Below are 20,729 nucleotides of genomic sequence, written 5' to 3'. Positions count from 1 at the left end.
ACAGTGTTTTTGGTTAGAATACCCGTATCTCCTCCGTTTGGCTTTCTAGTCCCCCTTACACAAAACCACCATTCACCTCGTTCTGGATGCACAAGGGTGCAACGCATGAGTGGAAACCACACGACACAGGCCATCCCCACAGCATCGTGGTCAAAAGTGAAGGTGACGGGCAGTGGCCTGGTCTGCCCCCCTACCTGCCACACTGCTCCACCCATGAAGACAGTGGGAGGCTATCTGCAAGGCCAGCCAGGGGCAGGTCCCAGTGCAACCCGCCCTGGGAAGGCTGTGCTCCCCAGGGTGCGGACACAGGTACCACCAACTGCCTGTGTCTTGCTCCAGGGCTTAAGCGCTCCATTCCCTTATCTACCTACTGACCTGAGTCCCACCAGGACTGAACCCAGCCCGGGGCTCAGAACATGAGCTCTCTGGGATGAGGGCCGTCTGCCTCAGCTGTAGACTGGGAAGGCCGCCTACTGCCCTATTCTGGACAGTTCCACCCCAACACTGAACCTCGGCTCAGGTCTGCATCCCACCTCCACCCTACCCTGCTTGCAAGGATAGTTCTAGAGATCTGGCTGCTATCCTCCCACTCACCGCTGCTGTCAGTGTTGACTGCCCTGGAAGGGACACAGGCATCAAGACCACAACCACCACCACACTGTTGGAGCACCTGCCCAGAGACAGGAACAGACCTCACTGCAGAGAGACACTGGTACCCACGGACCGAGAAACAGTCCACTCGGAAGCAGACAAGCAGCAGCCAGGGTCTGGGAGCCTGTTTGTTCGGACAGCTTCCTGGAGCTGCTGCCCCATTACTTCATGTGCTGGCTACAAGATGGACTATCTGCAGACAAGCCAGTGTTCGCTCCGCATCAACCCAGAGGAAGCCTGGAAGCTTCGAGGACTGGGAGAGACTTGGCAGCTGAATGCCAGCACGAGCTGAGGTCACCTGTGGCTGATGCAGGACATCCCTGGGACAACTGGCAAAATTTCAGAAAAACATATACATGAGCTGTACTAAGAGGAGTTTTCTGATTTTGACAATGTCTTTGTTTTTAGAAATACACACCCAAGGGCTCAGGGATAGAGGCCCACAACTTCCACTCAAGGGCCAAGACACATGGACAGAGCAAGAAAAAACTGCTGCAATAAAACGAGCATGTCGGGAGTCTGGGTGAAGGACCGCCAGAGTCCTCGAACTCCTCTCACAATCTGTTCAAGTCTGAAGTTATGCAAAACAAACAAAATCCAAAAAGTAAAGACAAAGAAAAAAGAAAACTAACGAAAGGGAAACCCCGTGGCTGACCACCAGCCCGGCCCCGCACCCGGCCCCACACACAGCCACCACAGCCAGGGGTCAGCAGCCGCACTGCCGTGGCCTTGGCAGTGAGCTGGCCTCACGCCTACCAGCTCCTGCCCACTGCCCTACATCCCTGCCCACGGCAAACTAACCCTCTCTCCTTGGATTTGCAGACCATTGGCCTTGAGAGTGAAGGACCAGACTCCCTGGAGATAAGGCCTGACCACATGTGAAAACACCTGCCACAGAGGCCAGCAAGTCCGTAAGGGTCCCATGGACACAGAGCCAACCGCCTGGGCACCGCGTCCCCCACTCGCCGCCCCCTCCCCATTTCCCGCACCTCCCCCTCCAACACCCTACTGCTAGGCCTGGACAGGGATGGTGGCCTTCCAGACATTAGTCGACCCTCTTCCCCAGTTGCCGGCTTCCTGAATAAAGCAACCTCTCACTTCCCACCGTCACCTGTCTTTCGAGTGTTGATTTTCAAGAGGTGAGCTGCCAAACCTGAGGTCGGAACTGATTCTCTCCGGCAACAGTCATCCGCTGGACACCATAGGGCCTCACTGCCTCCCCTCCCAGGACCTAAGCCCGACCCCAGGGCCTCAGAGGCACACACCAACCCTGACCCCTCCTCCTGGCCCCTCCAGGCACCACCGCCTCCAAAATGAGAGGCCTCTGACTCAGCCTCCCCCCACGACCTGAGGTCACGCCATGGAGCCAAAGGGGGCTGTGCAGTGTGCCTATCACCTGCCTGTCCCCAAGCCTAAAATGCAGAAGGCAGAACAGACTCTCTTAGTGGGAGTGGACCAGCCTGTTTACTGGTGTCCTGGCCCCCACGCCCCCAGGCACTTGCCCTGTGAACGCAGTCCCTCACCTCTCCCTGACTGTCTCCTCAGGACCTGAAACTGGGAGAGGCTCTCTGCACCAGGAACCTCAGGTGTCTGCCCATCGCCACAGCCAACCATCTGCCTCTCACCAGAGTGCAAGAGCCTCTCATGACAGTCACATTTAATAATCTTCCCAAGTTCTAAAATGAGTATATTTTCTATAAACAACCACAAAAAAATCAACCATAAAGACTGTCTTAAAAACGGGGACCAGGACAATCCTGAAATCTGGAAGACTTTACAAAGGCCTAAGAGTGACGGCCAAGGAGAGGCCACGGGGACAAGGACAGAGACTAGGTGAGGAGGGCGGCCTCGGGTGCAGCAGGCGGCAAGAGAGCCTCTCTGCAGGATGGCGGACAGTCCGCTGTCCGTTGGGGTAAAAGGCCACACACCGATTTAAACTTGGAAGAGAGAAATATAATCAACTAAATTTATTCTTGCTAATTTGATCTCAGAACATCCAAAATCATCACTGATAAAAAGAGGTCCATAAATGAATTTTCCAGTCACGGAAAAAAAGAGATTTGAAACAAAGATCTAGTCTCTCGCACAAAGCAATCCTCAGTACGCCTGTGTCAGCCAACCTCAGTCTGGTGAAGCAGAGGCTTCTACAAAAGTCACTGGCCTTAAAGCCTACGACGAATGTAAGAAATCTCGGGAACTGGACACTTGACTGAAGCTCTGTCCCGTGCTCAGCCCAGGGGGAGAAATAGGGGAGTCGGGGGCCAGGCAGGAGGGACACACAGTGCTGGGCCCGCAGGCTGAGAGGCCGCCATGTGGTGTGGGAGGGCCTGGGAGACCTGACCGTCTGTACCCAGAGGAAGCAGGGCTGCCTGGAGAAAGAGAAGAAGGTGCTCCCCGGATGATGGAGACCCGTCAGGAGAACACACAGCCCAGCCTGACACAGCCCAGCCGGGGACAACGCAGCACCAGACTTAGCAATGGCAGGAGTAGCCTGGGGGCCACTGAAGAAGGCAGAAGCTGGGAGTCCACAGAGGTCTGAGGAAGGGTGGAGTGTTCACACAAACAGCCTCCCATGAAACACAGGCCCCACCGCAGAGGCCTGCCGACACCCACCCCGCCTCATGGCTGGGGCGCAGGCACACAGCCCGCAAGAGACCACAGCAACAGAGGGGCAGCTGGACCTCCCAGCGATTGGCAGAAAAACCAACAGGACTTTGCCTCCAAACACAAAGAGAGGGTCTTAAATGGATTCTGAAGTTAAGACAGAAATAAGGCATGATGTTGACTGATTCTGGTGATTACATTGTGCTTCTATCAGCAAATGTCCTTGTTTGTTCGAAAACCACACTCCAATGTGTGGGTTAAAAAAAGGCTCTCTTTTGCCCACCCCCCATCACCTCCCACTCTGCAACCACCAGTTTCTACTCTGTACTGGGGAGTCTGTGTGTGTGGTGAGCACTGGAAATGCACGTGACTATTGTATCAATATGCTGTACAACTGAAACGAATATAATGCATATTATATAATTCAATTTTTTAAAAAATTAAAACTCTGGGGGTGCCTGGGTGGCTCAGTGGGTTGAGCCTCTGCCTTCGGCTCAGGTCATGATCTCAGGGCCCTAGGATCAAGCCCCATGTCGGGCTCTCTGTTTGGCAGGGAGCCTGCTTCCCTCTCTCTGCCTGCGTCTCTGCCTGCTTGTAATCTCTCTGTCAAATAAATAAAATCTTTAAAAAAAATTAAACTCTTGGGGCGCCTGGGGGCTCAGTGGGTTAAAGCTTCTGCCTTCAGCTCAGGTCATGATTCTGGGGTCCTGGGATCAAGCCCCGCATCGGGCTCTCTGCTCAGCAGGGGGCCTGCTTCCTCCTCTCTCTCTGCCTGCCTCTCTGCCTACTTGTGATCTCTGTCTGTCAAATAAAAAATAAAAAATCTTTAAGAAAAAAAAATTAAACTCTTAAACAAAAAAAAACTCTTTATACAGTACTTGCAATTTTTTCCCAAGTTGGAAATTGGTTCAAAAAAACCCTCAAAAAAGTCAGGAAGCTAACTGAGGAAATGCCAACACAACTTCACTCCCAGCACCAACGGTGCCCACATGGGGCCTGTCGGCTGAGGGCACGGCAGCATGCAGCGCCCAGATCCAGGTTTTCAACCCCTCTGCAAGGGCAGGAGCCAGCCCGCTGGAGAGGACAGGATCCGGGCCAAACAGGGAAGATAGAGGACAAGGCCCGGCGTCTTGTGGAGCTAGAAAGCAAGAGTGTGCTGGGAAAGAAGGGACACTGAACGCGCCCCCGATGCCTGAGCTGGGACAAATAAACAAGGACACATCAGGAATAAAACCAAAACACAGGGCGCCTGGGTGGCTCAGTGGGTTAAGCCGCTGCCTTCGGCTCAGGTCATGATCTCAGGGTCCTGGGATCGAGTCCCACATCGGGCTCTCTGCTCAGCAGGGAGCCTGCTTCCTCCTCTCTCTCTCTCTGCCTGCTTGTGATCTCTCTCTGTCAAATAAATAAATAAAATTTAAAAAAATAAAAATAAATAAAAAAATAAAAAATAAACCAAAAACACAAGTCCATACCAATCTGTACCAAAAGAGGTACATTCTCCCTACAGAACTCCAAATATCACATAACGTAACATGTACAGCCTTCAAAATTGCTAATATTTAAAGGACAGAGCATGTTTAAAATCAGTATGATATTTACACACAAGACATTCACCAAATGCACCCATTCCATAAATATACCACGCAGAATCAACCCAAATGCACGTGCACTTCCATCACAGACATGACTACAGGACAAGGACAACTCATCGGACATGGCCGTGCATGTTCCACACGGAAGGCATCTGGGGGCGCCCAGCTGCACCTACCGTAGGACACAGCACAGCACCGTGAGGTGGGTGGGCACGCTGGCCGGGTTGAGCATGGCTGGCGTGTCTGACCTCATGCAGGCCAGGAAGGCCCTCATCCTGCGGTTCTTGTCCTCCACTGCCTTCCCCAGCCACAGCCTCTTCAGGTTGGGGCAGGTCCACTCCCTGAAGGCGAGCGCTTCCACCAGTTCCGGCGTCTGTGGAGACTTCCCTTTGTAAGCTGCCCACTCTTTAATGATCACGGGTGGAACTGGGGAGGGAAGAGCAGAGGAGAACCATTTACGACCAGCTCGGCTACCGGAAGCCAAAACAAACCCAACCCTCCAACAAATACAGTCTGAAGATGCCACCGCTCACACCACACACTCTCTCATCAGTAAGCCACCGGCCCCAGTCCTCAGGTCTAGAACGTTCCGTCCCCGACGCACTTTCATGGTTCAATCAGATTTCCATTCAGGCCACCAGTAAGTTTCTCCTCAGTCAAATCATGATTTGATTTCCCCATATAACTAATATGCATAAATCAAGGATACTGGAAAACATGAAGTCTGTTAAGTTTTAATAATAACTGCCAAAATCCACAGAAGTGTGTGATTATCATGGAAATCCAAAGGAAATCCAATGGAGATAGCTATCTTTTTTTTAGATATCTTTTCTACACAGATATCTTCACTAATCAGATTTGAGAAATAACCTGCACTTGGTGCCAGCCTGCTGAGGGCACCCTCAGGCGCCCCTGTTAAACTGCTTTGAGATGAGCAAGAACAAACTTCCTGCAGTGAGACCCCAAAAGCCCAGGAAGGCAGCAAACTGAGGCAAGATTCAGTGTTTTGAAATCCCAGGTGATATCAGCACACGATAATTCTATTCAGGACTGAAGACAAAGAATAAAATTCCCCATTTCACCTCCAAAAATGCAAGAAGGTCTACACTAATCTAATACAAAACTACGGCCTCTTCGCCTTAGCTGTCTTACCACTATTCGAGTCTATTAATTCCTAAAGCACCAACAAGCACGTCTTCCCATGTAAGTCTGAATCCAGTAAGATAAAGTGCGACGGGGGAGTTGCAGTGAAGACATGGCACACCACCATAGGGACTGCGTTCCAGTGTCTCCTCGTGGCACTGATGGAACAGGCCGATGCTGGGCTCTGGATGTGCATTTCCTAGGCAACGCCAGCTCACTTGGGCCCAAGAGCACCGGAGTACGAATGGGGCCCAACCAGAACCAAGATGGCACTGGAACTCCACTGTCCTCTTCCACAGGCTCCTTCTACCCAAATGACAGCAGCCCAGATGGGCTCACTTTCCTGAAAGTACCTCCTCCCAAGGCAGACAGGAGACTGAAGGCCCACATTCTGACTGGTGGAATGACCGAAGGACCACCTGCAGCTCCGCCCCGTCCCACCTGCACAAGATCCTGGAGAATGTGGGCACCAGACACCCGGATACACAGGACGTCAGCAACAGGACAGCCAGCTCCGCACACCCAGCCACAGACAAGGCAGGGAAAAGTGTGCTGCTGCGGAGCCCTGAGACCCCACCTCCAGGAGCAGGCGGCTGGAGCAGGGTACAGGTCGAGATAGCTCCCAAGAACTGTCTTCTTCCAAAAAAGTTACTGTTTTGTCACTGGGGAAATCCCTTTCATTCACATTTGAGTATCTTAACATTTAAGTACTAAAAAAATCTAAAACGCGTAAAATACTTAAAGTCATCAAGTGCAAACAGATACACACACATATATAAACACATGCATCTTTGTAGTCATCCATGTTTTGAGACGCCAGACACGCACCCACGCAGTCCCTGTCCTTGGACTCACAATCTAGCCCCACGCTTGCCAAGACTCGACACATGCAGCACGCACACCGGGCAGCGTCACCACAAGGCGCCCTCGGCCCAACTAGTATCAGAGGCTGGCAGTCGTCAGCCCCGGATAAGCAGGCCAAGGCGGGTCACAAAACAAGCCCTTAACCAGCAGGCTGCGGTGTGTGTCTACTGGTTAATCCACAAGCACATTTCCATGCCAAAAAAGCAAAAACGCACGAATGTATTTTGTAACATGTTCATTTTGGCCGCAAAGTATTAAAGGTACTGGTTAGATTTTATCTTTAGTTGTAGGATTAGCTCATCTAGGTTCTTTCACTTTCTCCCCAGCGCACATGCACACTGACACACATGCACGCATGCTCACACGAGGTGGCTGCCCGGCGCCAGGTCTCTGATCTGAGTCCACTCTGGGAGGCATCCCCACTAAGTCCATCTCCACTTCTGAACCCACCGCTCGCTAACACCTACCAAGGTCATTTTACTCGATCATGTCTTGCTTTCATCTGGAAATAGGTTTAGGTAGCACACTCTTGTTCTTGAGGCCCAGGCCCCACGTGGAAGGCAGGTGGGGGACATGGAGCGGCCTCTCACGCCCACCCGTCCCCACCTCATCCCCCAGGCTCCAAGACAGCGGTGCGCACAGCGGGCTGAGGGTCTCACATGTGTCCCAGTCTCCAGGAGAGCTGCTGCACGCACATCCTTCCAGCTGGCAGCGGCTGCCGGGAACTGCCTGGAGACACTGCTGGGGACACACTCTGCACTCACAAGGAGCGAGGCAGGGAGGGAGATGTGCTCCCTCTGAAAGAGGGGTCCCGGGTATTCACTTCTTCTTGTCATTGAAAGTATTTTTGTTGCCCATCTCTACTACTCATGAACAGCTCAAATCTAATTTAGGAAATGCAAGTGTAGGAACACAAAACTTTGTTCTGAGAGCAAAGCAGCTCCCAACTTGTTTTATCTGTAACATGTGTGAATCTGGTTCTGGAAATCTTTGTGCATACCACTTAATAGTGCTGGAAGCTATGGCCCATCACCTCATATGTATTTACTGAGCACCTTCTATGTAACAGGCAGGGGTGGGGAGCTGGGGAGGCCGGGGAGGCTCAGGGGCCAATCCTCATATGCCATGTCACACCCAGGGTACCTTAAACCCTGAGGCCCAGCCCTGGGACCAGGCACCAAGGAGAAGGGCCGAGGACTCACTGTAATGCAATCTTGGAAAGGAAACATAGGCACCTCCTGCCTGTTACATGGCTACAGACTGCAAGCGTGTGAGGTCGACCACAGTTAACTCGTGAAAGCCTAATGTTGATAAAGGACCCCAAGGATATCAGTTTCCAGGGTGACATGCGACAGCCCATGTGCACATACGCGTACACGCCCCTCCCCAGGAGGACAGAGGGCTCAGGCTCTGTGACTCCACTCGCAGGGACAAACAGAGGCAGAGGAGCTAACAGCACCTCCACCGGGCTCCTGTGTTTGCGAAAAGCATGGGTTACATGGCGATCACCCATGGGGAAGCTGGGGTATTACACACCCCTTGAACACACACATGTAGAACTCAGACAAGAGCATGGCCATGACAAGCCCATGTTTTAAGACATGACCTCATGCCCAGAGGTCAGCAGACCCAGCTGTGCCATCAGCAAACACTCAACTCAGCTTTTCCACCAACAGAAAAACTCACCCTTTCAGGCAGACCTGAAAACACTGAACATGAGACTATCTTCCTTCTTTCGCGTTAAAGCAACATTTACATCGGCAAAAACAATTCCAGCGTGTTGGTTTTCTGTACTGCTAGAGGCTACATTTATGATGCACCTTCTTTACCAAAGTGCCCCTTCAAAACACAGCCTGGGACCCACTACACGTTTACACTTAAGCTGCTGGTGAGAACCCAGCATTTCCCTCAAATGGGAGTCATCGTCTTTGGTGTCACATGGAAACACAGGGCGGCCGGCTACCTTGCAAATGTGCTATAACTGACTGGGATCCATCCCTGACCAGGAATAATGAAAATGGTTCATTTCATAAGCCAATTCCAACCAGCCGGAGGTGGCTGCTGACAGAGCCGCATGATGAAGAACACCTAAGCCCTGGGTCGGTGCACCGTGAGCACCAACCATGCCCGCTACGAGCTGAGTGTGCAAGGGGGGCCCGCACACATCCCAGGTACAGCTGAGGGAGAAGATGGACACAAGCCGCTCCCACGACATGGCCCACTGGGCCTACGGCCTGTGAGCAGACATGTGCGTGTGCACACGTCGGGAGGAGGAATGCAACACTTGCTGAGCCTCACAGTAGAGAAAAACAACACAACCACACAAGTGAAAACGAAATCTGGTTCTTCAGTATGGTTCTTCAGTATCTACACAGAAACAGAACACTGGGCACAACGGCAGCTGGGCCTTCTTCCCCACAGGAAGCCGACGTATGAGGCGGCGGGGTCCGGCCGGCTCTCCACTCCCCTATGTGAACGTGTGTGTGGGTGCCCTCCCCGCAGGCTCCAGAGCCTGGTGCTCCCAACACATCACAACCCAGGAGGGCAAGGACCTACGATGGACATGAAGGAGGCCCAGAGACTGCCGCATGGAGCTGTCCACCCATGCAGCTGCCCCTCAGGCTCAGCTGCTCGCAGGCTGGTAAGGAAAAGGCGGTAGCCAAAGCTACTTCTGGAAAGCTTTGTGGAGTAAGGAAATGCAGATAAATATAAACAGCCTTCACAAAATCAAAGGGGAAATGTGTATGATAACCAAATTTCACACATATTAAAACAACGCACTAATATGGGTCATGTTATTCTGTTTTATAATATAATCCATAGTGAAACAATTTAATTTTACTCCTTTCTAATTAGCAGAACCAATTACTTGGCACAAACAAAATTTCTAAAGCAAAAAGCAAACTGGACCACAAAAGAAATCTATATTCTCTTGGCTTTTCTTGACTATTTAGAAAGTGCAGATTTTCATCTTTTGTCTATACCTTATGTCCCTTCACCGTGTATAAGCCTATTTCTCTTACCTAATTTGGAGGTCCTGGGGAGTATTGTTGAAGAAAACAGAGGCCAGTATTCATAAGGGAACAATAACTAGAAAATGCGCCCATCACTGAGCTTTACCTCCTGGACTTCTACCTCATCTACAGTGGGCGAGGAGCCTTGTTACCCTGCAGTCCTTTTGGAACCAGGCCCCCTTTCTTCCCGCCCCTCCTGCTGGCCCTGGGGGGTTGAAGGGCACCTGAGGGTGCCCCCCGGGGACAGCAAGGCTGGAGCCACCAGCAGGGTGGGAGCTTCATGCTCCAAACCTCCGGCCTGGCAACTGTCCATGGACCCCGCCCAAGTGTCCGCAATGACAAAGACAGATCTCTGCACCCACCGCACCCCAAAGCAACTGCCTCTGTCCCCATTCAGAACCCGGGGTTAATCGCTTGTGCCAGGTCTGCAGAGTTCCGCATGGGCCCTCCATTGGTGACTTTGAGCATCTTATTGTCCTATAAAACAAGCTTCTGATGGATCTCCTAATAGCAAAACAATGGAATCCAGGGATGGACGCACGGAGAACAGTCTGCCAGCACATAATTCAGTAGGACTTTCACAGGCCAGAGTTTTTAAGGATCTGAGGGTGGATATCCTGCTTTAACCAAAAGACTTTAAAAATGAACCTTTGCTAAATCACACAAACACTAGAGCACTCATTATAGACTAAAAAACGTTTTATCCTGTGTCTTCATCAAGAGACTACATTTCCAGGGTGGCTGGGTGGCTCAGTCAGTTAAGTATCTGACTCTTGATCTTGGCTTAGGTCTTGATCTCAGGGTCATGAGTTCAGGCCCTGCATTGGACTCCACACTGGGCCCGAAGCCTCCTTAAAAAAAGAGAGAGAGAGACACTACATTTCCAAATGGATACATGTCTTCAATGTGGTGAGAGCTCAATATTTTTAAACAATCCCTTAGACTTCCATGTGCCCTCTGTTTCTCTCTGACAACAAAGCCCTCCAAGGGATCCCCCAGGTGTCACAGTGAGCTCGTCAAACCTGCGTCTGTACACCCAGCATGCTGACACCGTGCTGGGCCTGAAGCCTCACCTGCTTCAGACGGCTGGCTCACCTGGGATCCATGGCGCAGACCGTGGGGCCAGATGGCATCTGAGAAACAAACCTGCCCCGAAGACCTCATGGTGCACGGTCAGTGCTTTCTGACTCTCATGCAAAGTGCCACTGACTTCATTCCATCCACAGATGGTCTAAGAGTGGCCAGGGGTAAATCAAGGTTTCAGCAGACTCAACTCTCAAACCCTGCCAACCAGGAACTCTGGAGCAATTGCTGCCAGCACAACCACCGCCATCCTCACCTCATCGACAGCCCCAAGGGCTTCCTCCCTAAGAGCATTGAAATGCGCCATCACTTACGACCTGGTTCAGGCAGGAAACCCATGGCAGGGGCATCTCACATTAGCACCGAGAGTCAGCTGGGATCTAAGAACGGGCCCCAGCGAGCAGTCCTCGGGGAACCACCGTAATGGACTGTTAGTGAGAGGTGTAGGGTCACCAGTGCGCACGTTCCTCCCTCACACAAGGTTTGCTCTAGGAAAGCTGCCTGTGTTCCGGCTCAAGGCTCCCAACAGCGCCTAAGGACATAACTCCCCCCTGCAGAAAGAGGGCCCTTGGTTACCATGATAGACAGCAACTAGGGCAGGCATTACTGACCTAAAAACCTTTTCTAACGCTGTTTTCCCCTCATTAAGCCAACCAATGCATAAAACAAATTCAAGCGTATCAGGTCCCCAAGAAGACCAAACAGACCTGGATTCTAAAGCCACTCATTACAGAGCTAACCACAGTCTCTTAACCCATGGACTCAGAGGTCAAAGGGACACATCTTTCCACCTAGAGGTTCACCGTTACCTGTAATGCCCGTGAATCACACACTTCTCTAGGTGCCACTGACGTCCCAGGGCTGGTTCATAGCTCCTTTCCCTCTGTCTCAGTTCAGCTGCCTGTCCCTACCCAACCCACGCCCCTGAACAGAAATGTCCCACCCTCCCCCACCCTTCAGTGGTTTCCCCGTGACAGACAGAGAAGTCAGAACCCACTTTCTTCCATCACCTGAGCAAAAAGACCAATGCGCAGCACCATCCTACCCCAGAAACTCAGTCGGGGGCACCTGGGTGGCGCATTCAGTTAAGTGTTCGACTCTTGGTTTCAGCTCAGGACATGATCTCAGGGTTGCAAGATCAAGCCCCGCATCGGGCTCTGTGCTTAGTGCACAGCCTACTCAAGATTCTCTCTCTCCTTCTGCCCCACCTCCCCAGCTCCCTTTCTCTCAAAATAAATAAATAAACCTTTTAAAATAAGAATATATATATATATATATATATATAAAATATTATATATATATATAAAAGAAACTCAACCAGCCCACATGCTCCCATGTACATGAGCTTTAGAAAAGCCTGGAGTCTGTCTGCGCCACTCTTTTCCTCTTCGCCGTCTTGTTCCTACGCTACCCAACCTGTCCTCTCTTTGTAAGCGCCAAGCCCCACAGCGTGGCACGTGCGCATGCCCAGCCCGGAACCGCAGTGCACTGCTCTCTTGTTTATGCCCTAAGGGTGCTGGTTTGTGCGCTGAGTGCCATCCCATGCCCCCTGCATCCCCTACTGCCCGCTCAGGGGCCAGCCGGACATCTGCACCGCCCAGGTATGGAACAAGCACCGAGGGTAAGCACGCCAAGCGCCGTGGGGGCACCGCACACCTGCAGCAGGGCAGAGGCCAACGCTTACTTCCCGTCATCCCTGACACCCGCAGCTCACGCGTGACGCAGAACTCCCTAGATGAGAGGGAGCGCACGCTGCCCACCATCGGGGGTGTACACGGAGCACAGTCCACCCGGACGGCTCTACAAAGCTGTGGATGCTGCAAATGGGACCCATCCTGGAAAACTCCCAGGAGCGTGCTAAGTAAAGATAACTGTTTCTGGAATATAACCAAATGAGAAAAAGAACAGCCTTCACCGTGAAAGCCAAAATGGTGCTCCAGAGCCGAGGACACGGCAGAAAGTGGGGCTGTCCAGAGCTCTGTGGCACCTGGCAGTCTAGGCCAAGGCAGAAGCAAGGGGCCATGGCCCTGGAAGGGAGGTCACAGCTGCAGGCCCAGGCCAGCCAGTGCCGAAGACTGGCTGACCGTGTAAAGTGAGAAAGAGGATGTGTCCACCAGGAATAGGACGTGTCCTGGCCTTGCAGCGTCCACCAACAACAGAGTGTTTCCACGGAACCTCCAGCCCCAGTCAAGGTGGCCGACAATCAGCTAGAGGCAGCCTCAGAGATCAGTGGCCACCCTCAAGCCAGGGCACTGGCAGGCACTTCATTCTTTAGAGTAAAGCTTACTGAACCACGTAATCAGAAACAGAAAATATCAGAACCTATGGAACAAGCTTTTAGAATTGCTAGAATCTCTCTAGTTCAGAGTCCAAAGATAAGACCTACTGTCATATGTGTCCCCGAGCCACCATGCCTGCACCAAGACACTGTACACACAGGGGATCTGTCCCTAAACAGTCTTAGTTGAGGGGATGATCTGGTCTATGATATCCACAGTTCAGGATATTCTTATTTTAAACTGTATGTTTTGGGAAACTTTTCTGTATTTCCTAATAGATATATAGTGACTTTTACATTTTCCACATTAGTAGATAAAATAACCTAAAACAAAACGACATGGTTCTCCCCAAATGTTATGCTGGCCATTGGAAGATGGAAATGCATGCTCTGACCTCAGCTTTTGCCGACATGTCAAACAGCACCTTCTGTCTTTCCACTTCCCCTCCACCCCAGGGTGATCGGCTGGAGTCCTCGAGGGGGACGGTGACCAGGGCCCTGTCTGCCGCAGGCCGTGTGCATGCACACGCCACCCGCACAGACGCAGCCACACGTAGGGAGGGCCTCCCCAGGAAAACAGACTTTGCAGCACAGATGCACTCGCGGACACCGGAGCAGACGCCGCTGTTGCCCTGCCTGGGACGCACTTGCCACAGGAGAGGGTGCCCGTCCGGACCATTTCCAGATCAACATCCAGTTTAAAGTGCACACGTTTTACCAAATACACAGCATGACTGGAATGTTACTGAGGAAAACAGCCCGTGGCTGGTCCTCTTGTCCTAAAGGCCCCGTGAAGCCCACCGTCTCGCGTGGGGACACTCGGGTCAGATTCAGTCACGATCCTCTAAGGCTTTGGAAAATGCACAAGAGGTTACGAGGTACTGAGGAAAACAAACAATGGATTTCACAGTACATACATTCTGGTGGAAGTCTGTTCTTTCTAAAAGCAAGTCTCTCAGTTTTCTTTCTGCTTTCTGCCAAGCTAAACAGCACTCCGTAAACATACTGGCGAACTGGCCTATAGAGCAGGGCGGCGGGAGGCAGGTCTTTGCTGGCTTCATCTTCAATAGAAACAGCAATTTTGATTTCACCCTTTGCATGGAAGAAAGCAGAATAATATTGCACATTTTTCATGTTGAATTTACAACAAACTCACAGAAATATACTGCATTATCTCCAGTTAATGACATTGCAATTCTATTCCAAATCAATTGCTTAACCACTCGCGTGCAGTGGGGCGTCAGGGCGAATTTATTTAGTGGGCTGTCAAAACATATGCTCAAAGAGTCCAAATAAAATCTACATGGTTTCATCTTTAAATTGGAACCAAGAGCATAAGGAAACCACATAGACGACCCCGAAGTCTTTGAAACAATCTGGACAGGTAACAGCAGACAACAAATAGACTAAAAAATGCCGAGAACTTGCAAATTTTACTTAAGAGTCAAGATGGTCATATGCAATGAAATTCATAAATTTTAATGACCTATGTGAAATCCAAGAAATGAGTGTCCTAAAGACAAAATGGTCAAATTGTCTTTACCAAGCTCTTCCATAAAACATGAGCACGTGTGTACATGGTCTCCCAAAGAGCACGCCCTGCAGCGCCCCTCATTCTGCACGGTTTTGGCAAGTGCCAGGACTCGGGGTGGGGGGGCGTGACTCCTGAATGAAGGGCACGCACAGCCGCTGGGGTGGCCCTCGAAGGAAGCCCCACTCTGCTCACATTCCACGGCCAACATGGCACAAGACAAGGGGCTGCGCGTCCGCACCTGAGGCGGTGGCAAGACCTCTGGGGCCCCGTCTCGGACATTCTATGGCATCAAGGTGCATCTCAAGAGATTTTGCACGGAACTTTATTTAGGGATGTTCATGACATAAGAGTATACATATGACCTTCAATGTCTGTTAAATTTATCACTACTTACTCTTTCAATAACTCCATGGCATTTGCTCTTTCTTCATAGGTCTATGTGAGAGAGAGTGCAGTGGGAACTCTCTCCCGGTCCCTGGCTCGGCCGGCTGCCTGCGTGAATGTGAAGCCTTGCCTCACCAAGGCGTGTCGGCCTGACAATTTAACACCAGAGCCACGTAGCTCACAGCAAACAGCATGCCTGACACTCTAAGCTCTGCCTAACGTACAGAAAAATAGTAGAAGCATTTTTAAATTGAAGAGATAACCATTTACTTTTCTCAACCAGTCACTTTACCAATATTTGCCCTTGAGATGAGGGAGTGGTGGAGGAGGACAGGCCATCTGTCGCTCAGCTCGCCACCGAGCAGACCACAGTGGGCAGGGCAGAAGCACAGGGGTCTAGGACCTCGCAGCCCACACAACCCCACAGGGAAAAGGTGCAATCTCCCCCGAACCTGGGTCCCTTTAAACTCAGCAAATCCTTCTCCTGTGAGAGGAACTTTCCACTTACCCTTACTTATAACATGCGATGCCGCTGAAAAATAAAATGTTTACCTCACAACCGTAATCTGAAAAGTGATACCATACGTGCAGACCCGTATCACATAGTGCATGACACCTGGAGGCGACTGCGGTTTAAACATAAAACTCGTGGTGCCCTTGGACTGACACGAGGGAGCGATGCTCAGGTTAGCCAACTAACGGTCGCTGTCCGGCTCAGGGTTCTGTGGGGTATGGGGCTTGTGTACTTACTGACCCCACCGTACAAACCACAGATGGATTGCAGAAGCAGAGAGAAAAATGTCTGATTATCTGTGGTGGTGCAGACACTGATGAAAACATGTTAAAAATACATGATGGCAATAAACCCATCCACATGAGAAATCTGGTCCCCGAAGTTACATCTTAAATCTTGGGTGTAGGGCCATAAACATCAACAGAAAGACTACAAGTCACTGAGGAAGTTTAAATGGACACATAGATCCATTCAAGACACCAAGATTCAAAAACAATGCCACACTGGCTGTCCACTGAAGCATACATTTGGTAAAACACTAATAAAGTGAAATCCTGACACTACGTAAACACAAGATCGCATTTTCTGACTATTAGCATGTCACACAGTCCTGTATTCGATTTTCTGCTGAAGGGCTCTAAGAGCCACACTCGACAAGTCCAAGGATGCCGAGCGCTGTCTGCCACTCCTCAGGGGCACTCTAGGACAGAGGACAGAGAAGACAGGCAGGGCACGTGACAGCTCATTAAACCTGACAGTATGGCATAAACATGGTACAAGAAATTTTAAAATTAGAAAAGATAAAATAAAATAAAATCACAAGTTAGAAAATTAACATGATGTGCCATTAACTAGAAATCTCAAAACTATTTTCTATCAAACTAAAGGGGAAAATAAGACTTTCCCACGTTCTTCTCTCTCTGCATTTATAGGTATGCATTTTCGCCTTTTCTCCCAATGTTTACGAAGGCGGAAATGCACTCCATTTTAGGTGCCTGGTCAGACAGAAAACAGCCACCCGTACCTTCGTCAGGACGTGGAAGATATAGGGGTACATCAGCCCCTTCTTGTGCCGGTGCTCCGCCACTCTCAGTACCTCAGGTGCCACCGGGGGCAAGGGCGGTGTGGTGATGTCCATGTGGTTGCGGGTGGGCATGGACAGGAGGCAAGGGATCGGCTGCACAGTGCCCAGCTGGCTTCCCTTTCCTTCAGCAAGCTGGCTGCCTGAGGAGGCAGTGGACGAGCCTTCCGTCTGCAGAGCCACGGACAAGAGGGGAAAACAGGTCAGGTCATGTTTCCACACAGTCCTTTTGCTGTGTGTCCCATGCAGAGGACCCTCCCCGAAGACAGAGAGTGGCAGTGGTCCCCTGAGCCTATGTGAGGGTGGGCCTCACCACGACTACTCCCAGGGGCCCCCGTGGGCAGGAATGGCATTCGATGCTTGCTGGCCCCCAGGAAGCCACCGCGTGCCCTCTGCTCTCTGTGTGGAAATGGGAGGGCATGCCCAGAGAGGCTGTGTCACTGCCTAGGAACTCGCAGCACAGAGGCTCACACCCCTCCTCACCACCACTGCTGGCATTTGGAGAACAGAAACCCAAACTCAGGCATTCCCTCTCTTCATCAAAAAGCCCCAAATTAAGTATACACAGAGAACTGCTCACTAAAAATTAAAGCAAGAAACAAGCTAATTCCATTGAAACTGATGATCAGATCTGTATATGATGACATAGAAATATGTACAGAGAATAGCATTAAGTGAAAAATACCCATCCTGTAATAACCAATCACCAAAACACAGAACGTGTAGGAGCTGCAGAGGAGGAATGGTCCCCACGTGGGGCTCAGGGACAGAAAGTTGCAGGCAGCAGACTGGGGAAAGGGAAGGCAGAGGGATAACCTTCACCTCCTCTTTATGAATTTTAGCAAAGTCCAAAGTGTTTACTGAGATCAATTATTATTTGCACAATAAATGGTTTTATTCTTTCTCATGACAGATGCTGGAAATAGTAACTCCCCATTACTTAATTTCATGCCCATCTAGGGAACATACATTTCTCTGTTCTGAAACAAGACGTGTTCTTTACAGTGGTATGTACTTAAGTGCTTAATTTTACCCTTTAAAACACAAAGTACCAAAACTGATCTTAAAAAAAAACTCAAGGATAATCCACAAGTGTTTTCTATACTCTCCACTCACAGAATGTAGACATAAGCAGCTGAAAATTTTGGAAGGTACTTTGCAAAGAATAGGCAACCACAAAGCATTTGTTACTTCTTCACGAGACAACCCTTCAACAGAAGGAGTATTCCAGAGTCTTAAATGAATTTCCGACATGGTGTCCCTTTATGTAGAGACAAGCCCTCTTCCAGCTAGATATGTGGTGCGTCCTAAGGAACCACACGCGGGGGACAGGCTCTACAGTTGAAAGGTATTGCGAGGGATCACTAGTAACAGGGAGAGGCAGATAAAAGGGGGAATGGAATGTACTTTATTTTCATTTTTAATGTGTACATTTAAAGTGATTCCTTATTCAATCCTGCAGAGTCTGTGCCTGCAGATGGGAGGCTTTCCAGAAGGTTCTGCCCAGCCTGGGAAGACATGAGTTGTCTCCTTCCCCTCCCCATACATCTGGGACCCCCTCCCCTGCACCAATGTCTGGGACCCATCTCCCCGCCAACGTCCTCAACACTCCTCCCCCGCCAATATGTGACCCCCTTCCCCTCCCATTCCCAAAGTGTGTGACACCCCCTGGCCTTCCCACCCTCCCTGTGTCTATTACTCATAACATGCTTTAAAAAAATAGCACTTTGCTTTGAACAAATTCCTAACATTACATGCTCAAAGAGTCGATATCTGAAGAATAAAAGCCGACCTACTACCTTAGTTTGGTCTCCTGGGTCTCCCCGCGCTTGCGGCTCTGAGTGGCTTCCCGTCTTCTCCCAGCCTATTTTGTTCCCACTGATATGGCTGAACATAAACAAAAGAAACACGGTCAGATTAGCGTATGCTTTCCCCCACACCAGCCCTGACAAGCCGGCCTGCACTGAGCCCACAGACTCAGCTTTCCCGACCTGGCCGCCCCCAACAAACCACCTCCAGAGAGAGCCCTGTGCTGGGAGCACATTCTGCCTGCTCAGGCCGGCAGTGACATCACACTCCAGAAGAGAAACCCAGAGCACTAAGCCAGCACAGGGCCCAAAGACGGCCAGGGATGGCCACAGAGGGGACTGATGCCGCCCTGCCTACTAGCAGCAGGCTCAGCCGTCATGAAGAAGCAGGATAAAACAAGCCCACTGAACTGATGGCTCTCAGGCAGGGGAGGATTCAGTGTTATGTGGATCAAGTGTTACTCATAATTCATACAGACGTGTCAGCGACAAGGTGCCGAGAGACGGTACACGGGGCGCTCAGCCTATTCTTGGAGAGGCTGCCGGAGCGCAGGCGAGGGTGACTCATGCGGGAAGGCAGAGGTGGGTTCAGAGAACAGATGGACGGCACGAACTTCTCTGGGAATGGCCTCAAGTGACAAAGTGGTAACTAGGGTGTGGGAAGGGGTGGGGAAGAGCAGGAGGGGCTCACGGGCCAGACCCATCAGTCAGCCGCAGGAAAACACTGCCGGTTGTGACCCGTTAACAGCTCAGTTAAAACAATTCAACGGGCTTAACCAGCACTATTTTAAAAGATTTTATTTATTTGTCAGAGAGAGCAAGACAGCAAGAAAGAGCAAGCACACAAGCAGGGGCAGTGGCAGGCAGAGCGAGAAGCAAGTTCCCTGCTGCACAGGGAGCCCAATGCGGGGCTCAATCTCAGGACCCTGGGATCATGACTTAAGCCAAAGGCAGATGCTTCACTGAGTCACCCAGGCACCCCTAACCAGCATTTTTTAAAACATTTTAAAATGGAACAGAATGCAGTAAATGTGAGACACATGGCATTATCTCATACATTATTTTTCCACTTGTTATCATAGACCACAGCACCGAAGTTCACTGTGGTCCCGGGGCAACCTCATGAAAAGCGCTACCCTGGAGGGAGCTGGGAGTCTGGAGGCGCCTGAGGCACAGCCCTGCAGACAGGGGCTTCCCATCATCCCTGAGCCACACCAAAACCAGTTTCTAAAGCCAGTGCTAGCCATAAGGTCTGCCAAGGAAGACTGCTTTTACTGGACTTGCCTTTCTAACTGACCCACGGGACAGATGGAGAGTTGTCAAGACCCACAATTCTCCTGGGATGCCTCAGTGGCTCAGTCTAAGTTAAACGTCCAACTTTTGATTTTGGCTCAAGTCATGATCTCAGGGTCCTAGGATGGAGCCCCTCATCAGCTCTGCAGTTTGCAAGGTACCTGCGTCTCCCTCTGTCCCCCTCCACCCCACTGGTGTGCGTGATCTCTCTCTCAGTCAAATAAATAAATCTTTAAAAAAAAAGAAAAAAAAAAAAAAAAGGACCCACTATTTTCCTATGTTCCTCATTTAGTGATCACCAAAACAAAACAGTGCAAAAAGGAGAGACGAGGAGCGGGCTGCCCAGCGCAAGCCAAGAGTTGCGCCCCACGTTGTTCCTCTCAGAGCCCATTCGGCTCCTCAGCCCCAGGATGGGACAGGGCCCCGGGATGCTGCCCGGTGTGGGGGTTCCTGGTCATCTGCGAGGACTCAAAGCACTGCTCTGTCCGGGTCTGCTCCTCCCCCGCGCCCTCTCTGACCATAGCTCTGCCAAACCATAAGGAGCCCTAGTGATGAGAAGACGGCACCACGGTCCACACGAGCAGTACAAGAGCATAACGATCATTCTGTTTCAACTTGAGACCAAGGCAGCCACGGCGAGGGGTGAGCCCACAAACCTGACACCTGAGTGGGAGTCAGAAGGGATGGTCCCACCACACACGTCTAGCACGTGCACTCCAAGCATTGGAAAGGGAAGGCTGGCAGCACTCAAGTGGTCTAGAATGCAGCATGAGGAGAGCAGCTTGTGTAATTTTGCACCAAAAAGTCAGTGACCTTTGCTTAGTGGAACTTTGGAACAAGTGATTTAAATCCTTAAAAGTTTCATAAAGAGATATAACATCTATTA

General features: G+C 50.8%; 1 protein-coding gene across 4 annotated transcripts in view; it reads right to left on the bottom strand.

Moving 5' to 3' along the window:
- FAM120A (family with sequence similarity 120 member A) overlaps positions 1-20,729 on the bottom strand; it is a 98,130-nt gene that overhangs the window by 20,606 nt on the left and 56,795 nt on the right. For all 4 annotated transcript variants that reach the window (XM_059143155.1, XM_059143156.1, XM_059143157.1 and 1 more), the window contains 4 exons: positions 18,542-18,629; positions 16,686-16,913; positions 14,147-14,321; positions 5,024-5,273 (listed from right to left, as the gene is read on the bottom strand). In XM_059143155.1, coding sequence (XP_058999138.1) covers positions 5,024-5,273; positions 14,147-14,321; positions 16,686-16,913; positions 18,542-18,629 — 741 coding nt within the window. The remainder of the gene's footprint in view (positions 1-5,023; positions 5,274-14,146; positions 14,322-16,685; positions 16,914-18,541; positions 18,630-20,729) is intronic.

The sequence above is a fragment of the Mustela lutreola genome, chromosome 12 (genome assembly GCF_030435805.1).
Source record: "Mustela lutreola isolate mMusLut2 chromosome 12, mMusLut2.pri, whole genome shotgun sequence".
Taxonomy (NCBI): domain Eukaryota; kingdom Metazoa; phylum Chordata; class Mammalia; order Carnivora; family Mustelidae; genus Mustela; species Mustela lutreola.
The sequence above is the reverse complement of the archived record's forward strand: the minus strand, read 5'-3'. Positions and strand labels throughout refer to the sequence as shown.